Below are 18,165 nucleotides of genomic sequence, written 5' to 3' on the forward strand. Positions count from 1 at the left end.
GTCGAATTTATTCGTATTTTTAACAGGGATCGGAAATAATAATTATCTTTAATAAATTCAAATATCAGCCCAGGAAAATAAGGGGTTTGCTGCAGAATTTTAGATTACCAAATGAAAATTGGGACATAGCTTCTACTTAGCATAATTAGTAAGGGATTAAAAGTCACCCAAAATATCGTATACGCTAAGCGAGATATTGGAGGTCAAAGGTTACAAAAATCTGTTTCAGCGATTATGCGTCGTACGCGTTTTGATGTTATTATAATTTCTTTATAGAATTGAATTTCCTACATTTTGGTTGAGGGATATTTTCGCATAACATTAGTTGTTTTCGAGCTAAAGTGCATTTTTTTTTTTTCATTGCAATGATATTTTCAAATATTAATATTTTTAACTCCAATACAGATAATGTTACATTTTTTCTTTCAAATATTAGTTAAATATACATAATTAATTTCTGTTACATCCCTTAACACAGCATCACCCTCTGGCCCATAGTGCAATGTCTGTTTATCCGAAATTTCCAATGCGGTCACAGGTCACAATTATGAATATAATTTGAAAAAACTTAGTCGACATAATCTACAAAGTCAGGAATATATTTCCACCAAATTTTATTGAAATCAGACTACGACTTTAACTAACTCTAATATAGTCAACCAACTTCAATTTGTTTATAATATTAATGTAAACCAGCGTTTTTGCTCTTTTGAAAATTCAAAAATTGTTGCAAAATATTTAAAGATAAAGTCTGATTTGAATAAAATTTGGTCGAAATATTACCACCAATTTTTTTCTAATTCAGATCATAAATATGACCTGTGATTAGGGTTGCCAGCCTGGCTGGATTGTCCAGCTTTTTTGATGCTTGTCCAGTTTCAAGCTAAAATTTAATTTGTCCAGCTAAATCCAATTTTTTAGTACACTGCAATAATTTTTATGTTATCTTTGTCAAATCATGTTAGCCAACACTGATTGTTATACAACTAAGTTATGATTTCCCTCTTCTATCATCAATGACAACATGTCTCAACACTTGAACAGATGATGTCGTAATAAATATTAGGTCTGTTCGCGTACTCGATAATTTGTAACAATTTGCAACAATACATAATACATACATACATACATACATACATACATACATACATACATACATACATACATACATACATACATACATACATACATACATACATACATACATACATACATACATACATACATACATACATACATACATACATACATACATACATACATACATACATACATACATACATACATACATACATACATACATACATACATACATACATACATACATACATACATACATACATACATACATACATACATACATACATACATACATACATACATACATACATACATACATACATACATACATACATACATACATACATACATACATACATACATACATACATACATACATACATACATACAAACATACATACATACATACATACATACATACATAAAGGCCTGCAAATATTTATTATGGAGTTTGTCTTTTTCTCTTACATTAATTCGTAAAACCTACAAACTTTTAAAGGTAAGCACACTTTTTATAATAGTAGTTTTGTAGTAGTTGAATAGCTTCTAAACTACCCATCAAACATATTTCACTAAATTGCTCCTTATAATGGACTGTTTAAATTTAAATTGTAATATTTCCGGAAGTGAGCGCATGGTTTCTTGTTGGCTATGCCTTGGAAATTATCACCTCAAATGTAGTGGCCTTAGAGCACGTGATGCTTATTCAATTTCTGATACTTCTAAATGCATGCAATGGACTTGTCCACGCTGCAGACATCTGAAAATCGAATTTTATAATTTCTTTAAAATTTATAAGGATGAATTTGATAAAATCTGTAAAGATTTTGCACCCCTTCAAGATAAATTTCTAAAATTCTGTGAACTATTTACTAACTACCCTAATTTGGAAAAAATTGGAAATGTTCAGAATCCATCGTCACCAAAACGCAAGAAAACATTAGATAAATCCCCAATTATTCCCTTAATAGATCATTCCTCATCAAATACACCTCAAACAAATTGTGATAATCGTGACTTTCCTTCAACATCGGCTAATTTGCTTGCTATTCCAACAATTCTATTTAGTGTTAATTCAGGTGAATCCACACCAATTGCTTCTCCTACGTTATCCTCATTGGAACTTAATGTTAACGTATCGAGTCCATTACCCCCTCCGGAAAATAACTTTACAAATCAGGCTTTAGATGCTCCAGTAAATGAAGTACCTAAACCTAATAATAATCCATCCACTGAACCTAGAGAACTTCGAATAATTCACCCAGGAAGACGATTTTTGCCACTCGGTTCTATCATGACACAACAGTAGGTGATATAAAGTTTAACATAAAAACTAAACTTAATAAAGCAATTACTGACGTTCTTCTTTATAAAATAAACTCAGCGAAGAGACCATTATTGTTCCAGTTGAATGAATATTTGATGAAATTGTTAATCCAGATTTCTGGTCAAAAAATGCAATGATTCGAGAATAAATTTATCGCGACGAAAACGTTACACGCTTGCCTATTGCCGCACGACAAAGTTCAAAAAACTAAATTATTCGTCAGATTTTAATATTGTTTATCAAAACGTTAACGGATTGAATACTAAACTACACGACCTCTTCGAAAATAATTATACGTTCGAATTCCATGTATTGGTGTTTACTGAGACTTGGTTAAATAATAATATATTCAACTCCGAAATATTATGTGACAAATATCAAATTTTTCGACGAGATAGACGTGGTAAATTAGGTGGTGGTGTCCTAATTGCTGTATCGAATAACTATCCTGCAGAAGAACATGTTATTGACAATACGCTAAATATTGAATTTGTAGCTGTTGTTTAAAAACTGATAAAAGTTCTACATATGTTACATTCTCATATATACCACCGAACTCTAGCTTCCAACTTTATGAAAATCTTGAATCTTTAAAAAAATCCATCGCAAATAGTATGAGACAAACTGACAATATTGTCATACTAGGCGACTTTAAGATTCCTACTGCATCCTGGTTATCCCTAAATGACACCGGCTTCTTAGTGCCAATTACCCCAAGTGATTGGACTGATGATTTTCTGAAGTCTATTATTGATTTAAATGTAAATAATCCTACTCAATTCGATATTGTAAGGATAAGCCCATTATGTTTACCTAAATCCAATATCGATTGGTCTGAAGTCTTATTAGTAAATTCTGATGGTAGCAACATTGATCAAATTTCCCAAAATTTTATTCGATTATACAATAAAATATTCATAAAACAGTTCCTTTAGTAAAACAGTTGAAAATTAATGGTTCTCCGTGGAATACTAAAACACTGGCTTGGTTAAAAAATTGCAAAAATAGACTTCTTAAAAAATTAAAAAAAAAACAAATAATCCAATTAACCCTTTCCGTGGTTTTGTCGAATTTATTCGTATTTTTAACAGGGATCGGAAATAATAATTATCTTTAATAAATTCAAATATCAGCCCAGGAAAATAAGGGGTTTGCTGCAGAATTTTAGATTACCAAATGAAAATTGGGACATAGCTTCTACTTAGCATAATTAGTAAGGGATTAAAAGTCACCCAAAATATCGTATACGCTAAGCGAGATATTGGAGGTCAAAGGTTACAAAAATCTGTTTCAGCGATTATGCGTCGTACGCGTTTTGATGTTATTATAATTTCTTTATAGAATTGAATTTCCTACATTTTGGTTGAGGGATATTTTCGCATAACATTAGTTGTTTTCGAGCTAAAGTGCATTTTTTTTTTTCATTGCAATGATATTTTCAAATATTAATATTTTTAACTCCAATACAGATAATGTTACATTTTTTCTTTCAAATATTAGTTAAATATACATAATTAATTTCTGTTACATCCCTTAACACAGCATCACCCTCTGGCCCATAGTGCAATGTCTGTTTATCCGAAATTTCCAATGCGGTCACAGGTCACAATTATGAATATAATTTGAAAAAACTTAGTCGACATAATCTACAAAGTCAGGAATATATTTCCACCAAATTTTATTGAAATCAGACTACGACTTTAACTAACTCTAATATAGTCAACCAACTTCAATTTGTTTATAATATTAATGTAAACCAGCGTTTTTGCTCTTTTGAAAATTCAAAAATTGTTGCAAAATATTTAAAGATAAAGTCTGATTTGAATAAAATTTGGTCGAAATATTACCACCAATTTTTTTCTAATTCAGATCATAAATATGACCTGTGATTAGGGTTGCCAGCCTGGCTGGATTGTCCAGCTTTTTTGATGCTTGTCCAGTTTCAAGCTAAAATTTAATTTGTCCAGCTAAATCCAATTTTTTTAGTACACTGCAATAATTTTTATGTTATCTTTGTCAAATCATGTTAGCCAACACTGATTGTTATACAACTAAGTTATGATTTCCCTCTTCTATCATCAATGACAACATGTCTCAACACTTGAACAGATGATGTCGTAATAAATATTAGGTCTGTTCGCGTACTCGATAATTTGTAACAATTTGCAACAATTGTTATTGGATTCCGTTCGCATACTTTTGAAAACTTGCAACGAGAGAGTAAGAGAGCGATAGAGAATTTTTCTTTAAAAGAGAATTTTTCGATTTTACTAGATATTTTTTTCCCCAGTAAAAAATATCCAACATATATTCACAACATATGTTTGATTTTTGAATATGTAAGCAAACCAAAGAAATCGAAAATTTGGTAAATTTTACATTTTTTTAAAGAAATATATAAATTAATAACACAATAATATTAAAAAATTTTTGTAATTAGATTTATTTTAATTTTATTCATCATAAATTAGTTTTTAAGAGTTTATTTGTTGTGTAAAATCATAACAAATATTGTCAATCTAGCGTTTTTAAAACAATTTAGTTTGTCTTTCTCTTAGTGATTTTGTGTAAGTTTTTATTTTAATAATATGTTTGTATCATGAAGTTTTAAAACAAGAATATATTTTTAATGATACTACATGTTTTGTTAACTTTAAATATCCATTTATTTATAGGAAAAAACCAAAGTTTCAATTATTTGTTTTTTAGTGTTTTGTTAGCGATTGAGATTTCAGCAAAATCTTTGTTTATAAACAAAAACTTGCTATTTTTTTTTAAAAATTGTCTTTCTCGTACTTTTTTGGATATTTTTTGAGTGAGAATAAATTAAAAATTACTCTCTATCATAAAGTTACTGGATATTTCTTAGAGGAAAGTACGTCAATAGTCAATTTCTTAACGGACAGATTACGTACTTATGATTTTAAGAATTTAAAACTTCAAAAATTGCGCTTTTCACATCTTTTGCTCTTAAAAACTAAGTTAACGAAGTGATCGGGGAAAACTAAAAAATATTCTTACTCTATGGACTATAACAAAACGGAATTGGTATATGAGAACCCCTGCATTTTTTTGGTGTATCACTGTGAAATTATTTACACAAACCAAAATTAACATTTTCTTCTTTTTAAAACCCAATGTCCAGCTTTTTGCGATTCGGAATCTGACAACCCTAATCATAACACATAGCACAGTGGGGCAGAATGGAAATTTTTTGGAAATAAATCTGGCATTTCTAAACGGCTGATCCGATCTGGATAAAATTTGGCGTGAGCGTAGCCAAGGAGTATTCGAGTTTAAGTTTTGAAGATGAACCCTGCAGATGCCCCAGGGACGGCGCTGTGGCGGCTCAAAGTAGGGTACCTACGACATGTAAAATTTTCAAACTCGTGCCATTTTTTTGTTTTTCACCCAAATACAAAGATTTTTATATTTTGTGAAAGCGCTCGTCGAGATCTTGAAAAAACATGCTTGGACATACTACTTATCTCTTATAATATCCGAGTTATAGGCATTTAAAAATTTAGTGATACAAAATTTACCATACCTTGGTCCGCCTTTTTTTGAATACCGGGCGTAATTTTGGACCAAATGGACTCAATTTTTTCTTGTTAGTTAGACAACAAAATTTCCAATAATATACAAAATTCAGATCAATATCATTTACAGATCCAAAAATATACGTTTTTTAATTTAAAAATTCAAAAAATTTTAGATTTTTGGCGTTTTTTTGCCAAAAATGTGTCTTAACTCTTTTATTAATAAAATAAAATTTTCTTTAAGAACATATAACAATTTTATAGTTTTCTAAAAGGTATCTTTACGCAGAACGCTTTGGCGTAAAAAACTTGTCCTATTTTTTGAAAATGTTGCCACTGCGTCTTTCCGAATATGACCTATTTTTCATCAAAACTTCAATTTTGGGCGACATGTTCTAAAATCCCAAAGCTGGGATCAGAAAACTGAAAGCAGTTTTGGAAACCTCAATATGTTTTCTATTTACTCCAAAAGTATTTTCCCAGCCCTGAAAGAAATGTGGACCCTATGGGCAAAAAAGTAAAAAATCCCATTTTTGGGATTTTCATTCCTATTTTTGGGAATTGCGGGATGCCCTTTGACCTTTTCAATTTTTTTTTTTGCATATTCTTATTTGAAATGACAAATTTAACAAGCGTTGAAAATTTCATTGAGTTTTGTTCATAAATAAAGATTTTGTCATATATTACATATTTGTTTAATTTCTAAAACTATGATTTATATCAAAATTTTAATAGGATCGCAGATAGCTACAACAATTTAGTCCATATTTATCCCTTAATATCATTTTTTAGTTAGATATGGAAATTCTCGACCCTTTACAAAAAATTTCAAGCCAATATCTCAATTACATTCAAAAATATGTTCATTTAAACCTGTGTCCTTTAATTTCATCTTTTTCATATTTTAGTATTAAGTATGACAGAACATACATTTGGTGTTGAATAAAATATTTGGACAATTTTTAAAATTATTTCGTTAATTATTTTATTAAAGACTATAACATTGTATATACAATAAAAAGTTATAATTTTATTATGAGCCACGCACAACAACACCTAAATCACCCCACACAAACCACCTTTCCCGCCCACCGAAATATAAAACACAATTTAATACAATATCATCAGTTAGTATAATAGCTTTTTTTATTTGAAATGTTTATCTTAAACATAATACAATTAATTCTTACAACCTACTTATATAGTTAATTCCTAACACTACTTATTTTCTATAAAATAATCTGTCATATCGGTATACATATCCAGAAGGTAATATAAGTCCTTTAAATCTTCCTTGTTTTGAGATGATAGAGTTTCATAACAAATCCATCTTTTTCGCATAGTTGAAAGAACAGGATCAGAAGATAGAAGTAAACTATTAAAAATATCTTCATTCTGTGATTGCCTGGAGCATTTTCTTGAGCTGAATAGTTGAACATGCTTAAAATCTCGATTCCTCGCTTCCTCGCTTCCTGGGCTTCTTCTGTTAACTCTCCAAGTGGAAGAATATTCGATTCAATTATTATTTGACCATGACACAATACTTTGTGTACTGTTGGTGTTAGTTCCCTCCATGGATACAGAGATACAAGTAATTTAGAAATTTCAGATGTATATTCCCCAAATCGATTTCCATTAATTTTATATTTACTATTCAGTGCCATTAAAATAGTGTTAACTCTTCGAAGCAACTCCTTGTCGATTCCAGTTATTTTTGAAGTAATTTCAAAATCACGAAAAAACCTTCTCGACGTATTACCGTCATTTGTACTACCGCAACTTGAAAGTGGTTTGTCGATGTTTAATCCCATCTGAACTTTAAATTCTTCTTGGATTCTGCTCTTTTCCGCAGCTCTCAGTTCTTTCAATTCTTCATTATTTTTTGTTGATTTAGTAAGATTCTCTGGCACACTTCTATATTTGAGGATCGTATTCTGGCATGAAGTGGTGAAATTCCGAAAGACAGGTGTTCTTCATTAATACTTCTGCTTTTGTTTATATTTGAGAATTGCGACTTTTTCTCATTACATATTGAGCATCTCCAGAAGGAAGAAGTTTCTGTTATGGCATTGCTGACCTTTCCATCAATCACTGTTAAGCTTAGCTGATATGATACGTTAATAGAGAATTCCTTTATTTTTATGCAAATGGGCTCCAGTGCATTTATTTCATCTTTTAAATATTCCACTAAATCTTTTGTTGTTTTCTTTGACTCCTTTATATGTTCAAATCCAATGGGTCTACAAAAATTTTTTGAACCCGGAGTTGTATTGATATATATATCTTCAAATGAAATTCCGATGCTTGACGATGATGGATTAAGGGAATATGAACGAATTCGTAATGGCACTAATGATGACATAAATACACTTTTGTAGTCTGCTAATGTCCGACTTCCACAAGCTTGTTTGTATTCTGGAAGTGCTGATAAACCGTCACATCCCCACTTACATATTAAGACAACATCACAGTTATGAATTTTCCTTAGTTGGTCTTCTGAAAAGTCTGACACAATTCTTGATCCTGTGTTTTCGAGCAAAGATGATATATCAATACACGCTTCCACATCATTAACAGCAATAGGTGATGGTAGGATAGTTTGTTTTTTTTCCAAGATCGCCTTCTATGATGGTAATATATTGTGTCCTTTTTCATGCAGAGCTTTCCTTAATATTTAGTACTTATTTCGACTGAGACCCAGTTCCAACATAAGCGCTATTGCTTCCTCTTCAGTAAAATTTGATTGTGATGTTGGAGTTGGTATACTTTCCACAATTCGCTTAAGTCGTTTTGGTGATGCATTAGGAAGAATAGTTGCAATATGTACGACATCCATAGGTTGGTTTTCCTTTTCAGCATTTCGTTAAATGTATCAGCAATTTCCTCATTTGAGATTGAAAAAAGTTTTTGTGTGACCCTCTTTTTTTTTTTTTGACCTTGAACATAAGTCTTCGTATGACTTGCAAGGCGCTCCTGTTGATGTGTTGTAAGTTGAGATTTCCGTAGTAGTTTCCATCCAACTACAAAATTTTAATAGAAATTTCTTTTGATTTCCATCCACAGACTTACTTTTTACATCAAAAAGTTTTCAATTTTTGATATGCCTGTTTTGTCTACTTTTCTACTATATGTAGTTTTTATATAATTTGAAATGTCTTCAATTCTTTCTGGCCCTTTTGAAGATACATTCCATAAAACGGAACACAACTCTTCGTTTAATGTAATCTTCATTGTAGATTTATTAAATATGGTACTTAAAATCTAAGAAGTTTACTTATATACCAATTCTTGTCATTTCCGATACAGGTATTTCAAAGTAAAAAATTACAAATTGTCTACCTATTAACATTTAGGACTATATTACTATAACCTGTAATTCAGTCATTGATATTTCTTATTAGTGAATGAATCGAAATTATCATTACCTGTATACTTTTACCTACATGATTATAAACGAAACAGAACGAAATGATCTGTCGAAAAAATTTAGGTAAAAAATAGTTATAAATTTTTGAAAATTTAAGCATAATAGGACCTTTCAATTATAAGGATAAGCAAACAAATAGAAAATAGGTAAATATAAGATTTAAATATGTTCTGTCATACTTAATACTAAAATATGAAAAAGATGAAATTAAAGGACACAGGTTTAAATGAACATATTTTTGAATGTAATTGAGATATTGGCTTGAAATTTTTTGTAAAGGGTCGAGAATTTCCATATCTAACTAAAAAATGATATTAAGGGATAAATATGGACTAAATTGTTGTAGCTATCTGCGATCCTATTAAAATTTTGATATAAATCATAGTTTTAGAAATTAAACAAATATGTAATATATGACAAAATCTTTATTTATGAACAAAACTCAATGAAATTTTCAACGCTTGTTAAATTTGTCATTTAAAATAAGAAAATGCAAAAAAAAAATTGAAAAGGTCAAAGGGCATCCCGCAATTCCCAAAAATAGGAATGAAAATCCCAAAAATGGGATTTTTTACTTTTTTGCCCATAGGGTCCACATTTCTTTCAGGGCTGGGAAAATACTTTTGGAGTAAATAGAAAACATATTGAGGTTTCCAAAAGTGCTTTCAGTTTTCTGATCCCAGCTTTGGGATTTTAGAACATGTCGCCCAAAGTTGAAGTTTTGATAAAAAATAGGTCACATTCGGAAGGACGCAGTGGCAACATTTTCAAAAAATAGGACAAGTTTTTTACGTTCTGTGTAAAGATACCTTTTAGAAAACTATAAAATTGTTATATGTTCTTAAAGAAAATTTTATTTTATTAATAAAAGAGTTAAGACACATTTTTGGCAAAAAAACGCCAAAAATCTAAAATTTTTTGAATTTTAAAATTAAAAAACGTATATTTTTGGATCAGTAAATGATATTGATCTCAAATTTTTTGTATATTATTGGAAATTTTGTTGTCTAACTAACAAGAAAAAATTGAGTCCATTTGGTCCAAAATTACGCCCGGTATTCAAAAAAAGGCGGACCAAGGTATGGTAAATTTTGTATCACTAAATTTTTAAATGCCTATAACTCGGATATTATAAGAGATAAGTAGTATGTCCAAGCATGTTTTTTCAAGATCTCGACGAGCGCTTTCACAAAATATAAAAATCTTTGTATTTAGGTGAAAAACAAAAAAATGGCACGAGTTTAAAAATTTTACATGTCGTAGGTACCCTACTTTGAGCCGCCACAGCGCCGTCCCTGGGGCATCTGCAGGGTTCATCTTCAAAACTTAAACTCGAATACTCCTTGGCTACGCTCACGCCAAATTTTATCCCGATCGGATCAGCCGTTTAGAAATGCCAGATTTATTTCCAAAAAATTTCCATTCTGCCCCACTGTGCATAGTTTATAAGAACTCAATATAAGGAGTTTTGAAGTATATTTTTAAAATTATGCAGATAATAAAAACTAAAATCAATCAAAATTTATAAAAATGTCTGGATAGTTAAACTAATGAATAAAATATTAGTAGAAATACCATCAAATATGTATGTTTATTATCTATAACAAATACTTTTGACGAACAAATAGTTTTGACGATTTAATAACGATTTCGATTTGCACCCAAATCATCTGGCAACTATGACTACTACATATGCGTTTTAAACACCGTTGCTCTAAAACCATGCGTTTCAATGTACTAAATACAAGAAAAATAAAAAATTGAAAGGGCCATCAGTTCCATACCTGTGATTGAAAATATTGATCTCTGTGCAAGATATTCAAAAAAAATTTCTGCAATCTTTTCGAAATGGGTGTCAAAAATACTGTAATTTTGATCTTATAGCGGGAAAAATAATAAAAATTTTTGTTAGTGTATTTCTGGTCCGCAAAACGACTTTTATTGTATTATAGGGGACATATGTATACTAGGGATATAACTATTGACATTCTTTACAAATATGCAAGTTGGCATATTATAGTCGAATAGAGTATTAAAAACTATAAGAAACTACATTATTATTTTTTCGCGGTTGGTTAAAAAGTTCACGCACCAAATGTCTGTCCGTCTGTTTTTTATAATCAGTTTTCGGAATCCAAATCTTAGATAATTAATTTAAATATGCTTTTAAGTGTTTAGTTGTTTAAAACCCGTAAAATCGGTCCATAAGAATCGGAGATATGGTCAAAACAAATATGATCAACAAATAATTTTTTATGGACTTTTTGAATATAGTATATTTGCGAAAAATCAAAAAGTTCGGAGATATAGGCAATTATGAGTCGCGATGTGACAAAAATATACTTCTAGATAGAAATGCCCATATATAAATATTTTAATCTTAAAATTAAAAAAATAAAAAAAAAATTGGTTTATATTATATTGGTTTATATAATATACCTCTCCAATCCACTAAAAATCATTTGTGGACCATAAATACTTCACAAAAATTTTAAGATTATTTTACGCGTAATCATCTCAAAATGAGAACCATTACGAAAAATCGAAGATATTTTATTTTTCAAAAATTATACACTCTAATATACATATTTATTAAGTATATTGACAACTGTAGCTGACTACAATTATCTCTACTCCCTAATCTTTAATTGAAGTTGTATACTTTTTATTACCTGCTGATCTTGCTAAAGCTTGCCATAACTGTGTGGTAGCTGCATCAGTGCCATGTTCTTCCGATGTTAGACTATCAGGAGACGTACGTTCATAGCGAATTTCAGTTTCTATATTCAACATTTTCGTCTTTGGGACAGCGTGAGTATTTGTGTGTGGTAATCCAGATTTTTCAGTAAAACTAAAAGCATTTGTGCCAAGTTTTCTCTCCAATTTGGTTTCTTTAACAATTTGATTTTCCAAGCAATCTTCTTGGGATATTATTGATTTGTCCTGTTGCGAATAAAAATCCGTGAAGTTTCTTAAATCACATCTGGAATCTTTTTTTGATAAATCCATTTCAATATCTGAATTTACTGGACGTTTATCTTTTATCACAGAATTTAAAATACTAGAATCTATAGATGAACATAGTCTTGGAGATTGGGGATTCGAGCAGGGTGGTGATATTATCACTTTTTTACTTATATCCATAAGCACAGCGGCGGTTTCCAGTTGTTGTTGTAAACATTGGCTTTTCTCATTATTATCGTCTATATTCGAAGTTGGTTCCTTATTTTCAGAATGATAATTTAGTTTTTTAACTACTGCAAAACTGTATTCTTGTTTTAAAACTTCTTGAGGGCTTTTTTGTGTTTCAAGTGGTGATTTAACATTTTTTGATTTTCTCTTTATAGGGGAATCATTCTTAGAGAATGCACTCAACTCCGTTAGCGCCTTGGCTGCCATTTGTTCAGATGAAGATTTGTTGCATGTTGCCGAAGATAAAAGGTCGTTGAAATACATATTAATATCTGCAGAGTTCTAAAAATAGGAAATTACAACTTCGTCATTCAATTATTTATATTTAATTTACTATACTAAAAATTGTCCAAAAATGGTTTGGACTTTAATTTTCTTTTAATATATCGCTCATTTACTACAAGAATGGCATCTAAAAATTTTTTTTTTGAACTGAGGGCTACAACACTAAAGTTAGATGAGAAATATATTATCGTCACCTGTTCTGGTTTAAGTTTTCAAAACCTTGATTTATTTAAAAAATATTCAAAACCATTTTGTCGAAACGACTTGTTTTGAAATATGTCAGTTTTGTAGTAAAGGAGCGCTTTTTTTGCTATATAATGAAAATTAAATACAATTATATTGTAGAAGTCAAGGATAAGATTTTAACTCTTAAATGCAAACCTTTAATATACATACATATTAAGCTTCGTTTCAAAAAATAAAATGTTTCCCGTTTTTGTGATATCACAACTTTTTAGAAGGTTTTTGCATCAGTAATTACTATGCTGTAATAATTTTTTCAAAATTCCAACTCCTTCCTCTGCACATCTGAGGCGGAAACCACTGATTTTGAGCGACATATTTTACAGAGCAGAAACTGTAGAATTTATAGGAAATCATGCTTTAATAATTGATTTTATAGGAAAAATCAATAAGAATGAGCTTAATTTCACACTTTTATAATGCTTCAAAAGTGCATTTAGTATTATCCAAAGATACACTTTTTTCAAAAAATATTTCAAAAAATGTTTTTCTTTGTGCATAATCAAAGTATGCTTTTTGCTGAGACAAATGGTGCAAAAACAAAAATTTTATCATTACCCTTTAGATGTGATGAGACTTTAAATTTTCAGATTTTAAACTTTACAACGCTATATTTCGAAAACCACGAAAGTTATAAGGCCCTAAATTTGTCATTATACAAGTTATATATGGAACATTAATTGGATGGAGTTTTATTAAATTCGGAGATGATGATGAAAAACACCATTGTTTAATGGGAAATTATTAAACCACAAGCCAACATTATAACCATCATAACTCCTAAAGGGATTACAATAAATTAAAAATTTTAACACTATTTTTTTAAGGGCATTGAATATTATATTTACGAATGATAAAATCAGGTTTTGAATTTCTTTTTTTTTTAATTGCATTTTTTCTTTTGCTCTTATGCATTTATAGTGCATCTAAATTCTGTCAAATTAAGTTTATATATTTTAAATTTTCCTGTAGAATAGTATACTAAAGTCAGATTTGAAATATATACAGCAAATTTCGGACTATAAAAAAATGTCGCCCAAAATCGGTATTTAGCAAACGTTTTAGAAATATAAAAATCGTTGATTTAATACAAATTTATGTCTCTTCTCAGCCTTCGTTTATTCTATTTTGGAAAAATATTGCGACGATATTGGGTGTACCTACTGAATTTTTATTTTATATCTGAGCATTATTGTTATAATTTTATTGCTAATTAAAATGTGGTTAATTATTTTGATTTATTTACTAATTTAATGTACATTTAAATATAAGTGAAATGATTGAATGATGACGATAGCCAATTAACCCCTTTCTACGGCACATTCGTAATTCGTTTTGACAGTTCATCGTCATGTTGTTTTTTTCATTGATTATTTTGTAATTTTTTGGAATATTAGTGTGTGTGTGTATTAGGGTGGGTCGAAAAAAAAAAGTTGAGTCAGTCACCCCCTACGATTAAAGATATGTTAATAACATTTCCAAAAATATAAAAAATATTTTTTTGCCACGCCTAGAAATACCGCCCTTTTTGTTTTTTATATATTACGTCGGATCGTAACATATAATATATCAATATTTATGGCTTGATTGTAGCTATATTTTACTCTTAGACAATTTTTTAATTCGACATCATATTCTATGCGCGACTTCTGATATCTCGGATCCTTCCCCAAAATCTAAAAATGTGGCTATACTGGAATAAAGTATATTTAATTATATGAGCTATTATCTTTTAAAATGCTCAGTTTTATGCATAAACAGCTATTTTACAGGTATTTAAAAATACCTGTATAGTTTTAACTACAAACAATTAATTTGCTAGGGATATGGTCGAAAACTATTTTTTCAAATTAATTTACAATACAAAAATTTCACTCTGCTCCCTACCTTAACACAAAAAAGATAATTTTATTCATCATTTAATTTTATTAATTAATAACAAAATCACGTAGGTACATAAAAACTAAACATTTTATTTTATAAAAATTGATGAAAAATTAAAGAGTTCTGCTTTATAAAAATATTTCATGTTTTTACCATACAATTACTAGCATGTTTCTTCGTTTTTTTTAACAATTTTCAAAAATGTTTATGATAATTTTTATAAAATGGAATAGATTTATTTAATGATATCTTAACTTTTCTTAAATAGTTATATATTTTTAAAAGAAGTTCTTGAAATAAAAACTAATAAAAAAATATTAGTCGGGAATGGCCGACCATATGATACCAGTTATGAGTATATATAAAATGTGATTTCTTTTTTAATAAAGCACTTATATTGAAATTTGTCCACTACTTTTTAAGCAATTTATTGATGAAAAACTGATTTTCTGAAAGAGCCTGCACAGAAAAAATTATCGGTAGTTTATTTTCAATTAACATGTTTTTCTCTTTCTTTAATTTTAATTTTAACAATTTTTTATTTGTCTTGATTATCTCATTGTTTAAAACCTAAGTTTACAAATTTGATTAAATTTTTAATTGATTCAATTACCTTTTTAATTGATTGAAAAAAATTTTCTGGCCAACTTTTCTATTTTAGCTTTTTTTAAATATTTTATTTTGATTTCTTATGCTAACAATGTTTATAATTCTTAAATAGTCAATAAGATTTTAGGCATATAATATTCAAGTTTCTTGACAATTTATAAAACACTTTATATGTTCAAATTTGATAATAAAGTGATATTTTTTGTAAATGCTCAACGCATTGTTTAAGGGTAAAGTATTCCCTTAACATTGTGAGTAATCAATTAATAATGTGATTGTTTTAATCATCAACTTAATTGGTTTTTCATAAATTTTCTACCAAACAAACTAATTCATTTGATTAATAAATTAATAAAAAATTATATATTATTTTTATTAAATATTTAATTTATTCAATTAATGAATTAATCAATTTTAAATTTTGTCTCAATTATCGATATTAATTGTTCTGATTAATTCGTTATTTGAAAAAAAGTATGTTTTTTAATTTTTTTACAAATTTGATAATTGATATCATCATTTTGGTGATAGGTGCAAAACTTGCTTGATACAATTATTTTGATAATTGAAACATATTTTCAGTTTTTTCTGTGTATATATGAGAGCTAGGATCAATTATAGACCGATCCTATCAAAATTTGGTGGAGGGATTTATGTTCATATAGGAGTTAGATATGCAAAATTTCATCATAATGGTAGTGTTAAAGACGGAAATAACTTCAAGCCAAACGGACAAGCTCCGATTTAATTCATTTTCAAACAACTTCGTCCATTGGTAAAATGAAATATTTGAGCCTATTTTCATCAAATTATCTGGAAAATTGCGACTTGTAGTTTGATTACAAGTTTTACATGGACGGACAGTCGGACGGACATATCTAAACCACTATATTGCTGTAGGATATACATAGTTAACTTTTTTCTATTTTGAAAGGAAGTAGGATATGAACTGGTTTGTAACTGAAAAAATAAAAGGATTTCTATTTTATATAATTCATTTAAAAAAATGTTTTCGACTGTTTTTCATGGCAAATTAATTGTTTGTTCTGAGAACGGTTGATAAATACTTGAACAGTTTTAAATATCTATAAAATAGGTGTTTATGCATAAAAGTGAGAATTTTAAAAGCTAATAGTTCAAATAATTCAATGTACTTTATTCCAGTATAGCCACAATTTTAGATTTTGGGGAAGGATCCGAGATATCAGAAATCGTTTATAGAATATGACGTCGAATTAAAAAATTTTCTAAGAGTGAAATATAGCCACAGTCAAGCCATAAATATTGATATATGACATGTTACGATCGGACTTAAAATGGCGGCGTAATATATAAAAAACAAAAAGGGCGGTATTTCTAGGCGTGGCAAAAAAATATTTTTTACATTTTTGGAAATGTTATTAACATATCTTTAAACCTAGGGGGTGACTGACACAACTTTTTTTTTGTCCATAGAGACCGACCCACTCTAGTGTGTATGATACAAAAATACGTTTGTTACATTATTTCACTCGGGGGAGTTTTCCCGTTTTTCCTACCGAGCGCGTCCCCGGGTGGCGGATAGGGGGTGGTGATGGACCATCTTTCCTCCCCCAGTTTTAGTTTGAATCAAGCTGAGGGAGGGCAGATTGTCCACCACCTGGGAATATTATATTCCCCGCGGACCAAAAACTGGAAAAAAACAACATGGAAAATAAAAATAAAAAGATGAAAGTTACGGTGCAGGGCCTAAATAACCCAGTACCGGCGGCAAGTGTTGATCCACTCGCGAGTCACGTGTCGTCGTCCTCCTGCAATCGTGAGCAAAATACTACTACGGAGGTGGGTACCTTGGCCTCCGTGGCGGACAATGCGTCAAGTGTACAGCATGCCATTAGCAAAAACATAGGGGTGAAAGAGAAGGATGTACTCGGAGAGAGCTCTAAGCTACCTCAGCCTTTAAATATAGGTGAGAGTTCCGACTCTGAATCCTCAGAAGATAATAACAACACCATTATAGCAAATCCCAAAAAGGATGAAGTAGGGCAAATGGTGAAACAGGTAAGTGATAGTATAGCTAAACTACCTATTACTTAGAAAAGACTATCTGGAGCACAGAGGAGGAAGCTGAAAAAGATGCTTCAGGAAATCATAGTTAGTCAATCCAACGACACTCCAAAGGAAAAATTGGACAAGATCTGAGACAAAGAGGATCAGGTCTCCCGAAGAGTTGACAACTGAGAATAAACCTAAGAAGAAAAAGAGCTCCCCGTCTTCTAATACACAGTCGAAGCCAAGCCATACTTCACTCAAAGGAACCTCAAGTCAGAATCATGAGAGTAAGGGTGATAACGCCAAGATAGATATCCCGAAGACGACCACGTCGGCGAAATCAACCGTGAAGGTAAGGGTATCTCAAAAAAAACCCCGAAAAGCGAGGAAAGATAGGCTTGACAGTGGAAAAGGAAAAGAGCCGCCATCTTACGCCAAAGTTGCCAAAAGAAGACACCGGGACGATCTCTGTTATGCAGTTTACGATGCCGGTAATCCGACAGGCAAAATTCCAATAGACCAACAGAGTAAGGTAGAAGATCAGGTGA

At 30.0% G+C, this 18,165-nt stretch overlaps 1 protein-coding gene across 2 annotated transcripts in view; it reads right to left on the reverse strand.

Annotated features, from left to right (window-relative positions):
• Nucleotides 1-18,165, reverse strand: part of LOC119599982 — a 345,586-nt gene that overhangs the window by 112,737 nt on the left and 214,684 nt on the right. For both annotated transcript variants that reach the window (XM_037949966.1, XM_037949965.1), the window contains exon 4: nt 12,046-12,847. In XM_037949966.1, coding sequence (XP_037805894.1) covers nt 12,046-12,847 — 802 coding nt within the window. The remainder of the gene's footprint in view (nt 1-12,045; nt 12,848-18,165) is intronic.

The sequence above is a fragment of the Lucilia sericata genome, unplaced genomic scaffold, assembly GCF_015586225.1.
Source record: "Lucilia sericata isolate MDLA Ls3-8-SP2 unplaced genomic scaffold, ASM1558622v1 Contig000099F_arrow, whole genome shotgun sequence".
Taxonomy (NCBI): domain Eukaryota; kingdom Metazoa; phylum Arthropoda; class Insecta; order Diptera; family Calliphoridae; genus Lucilia; species Lucilia sericata.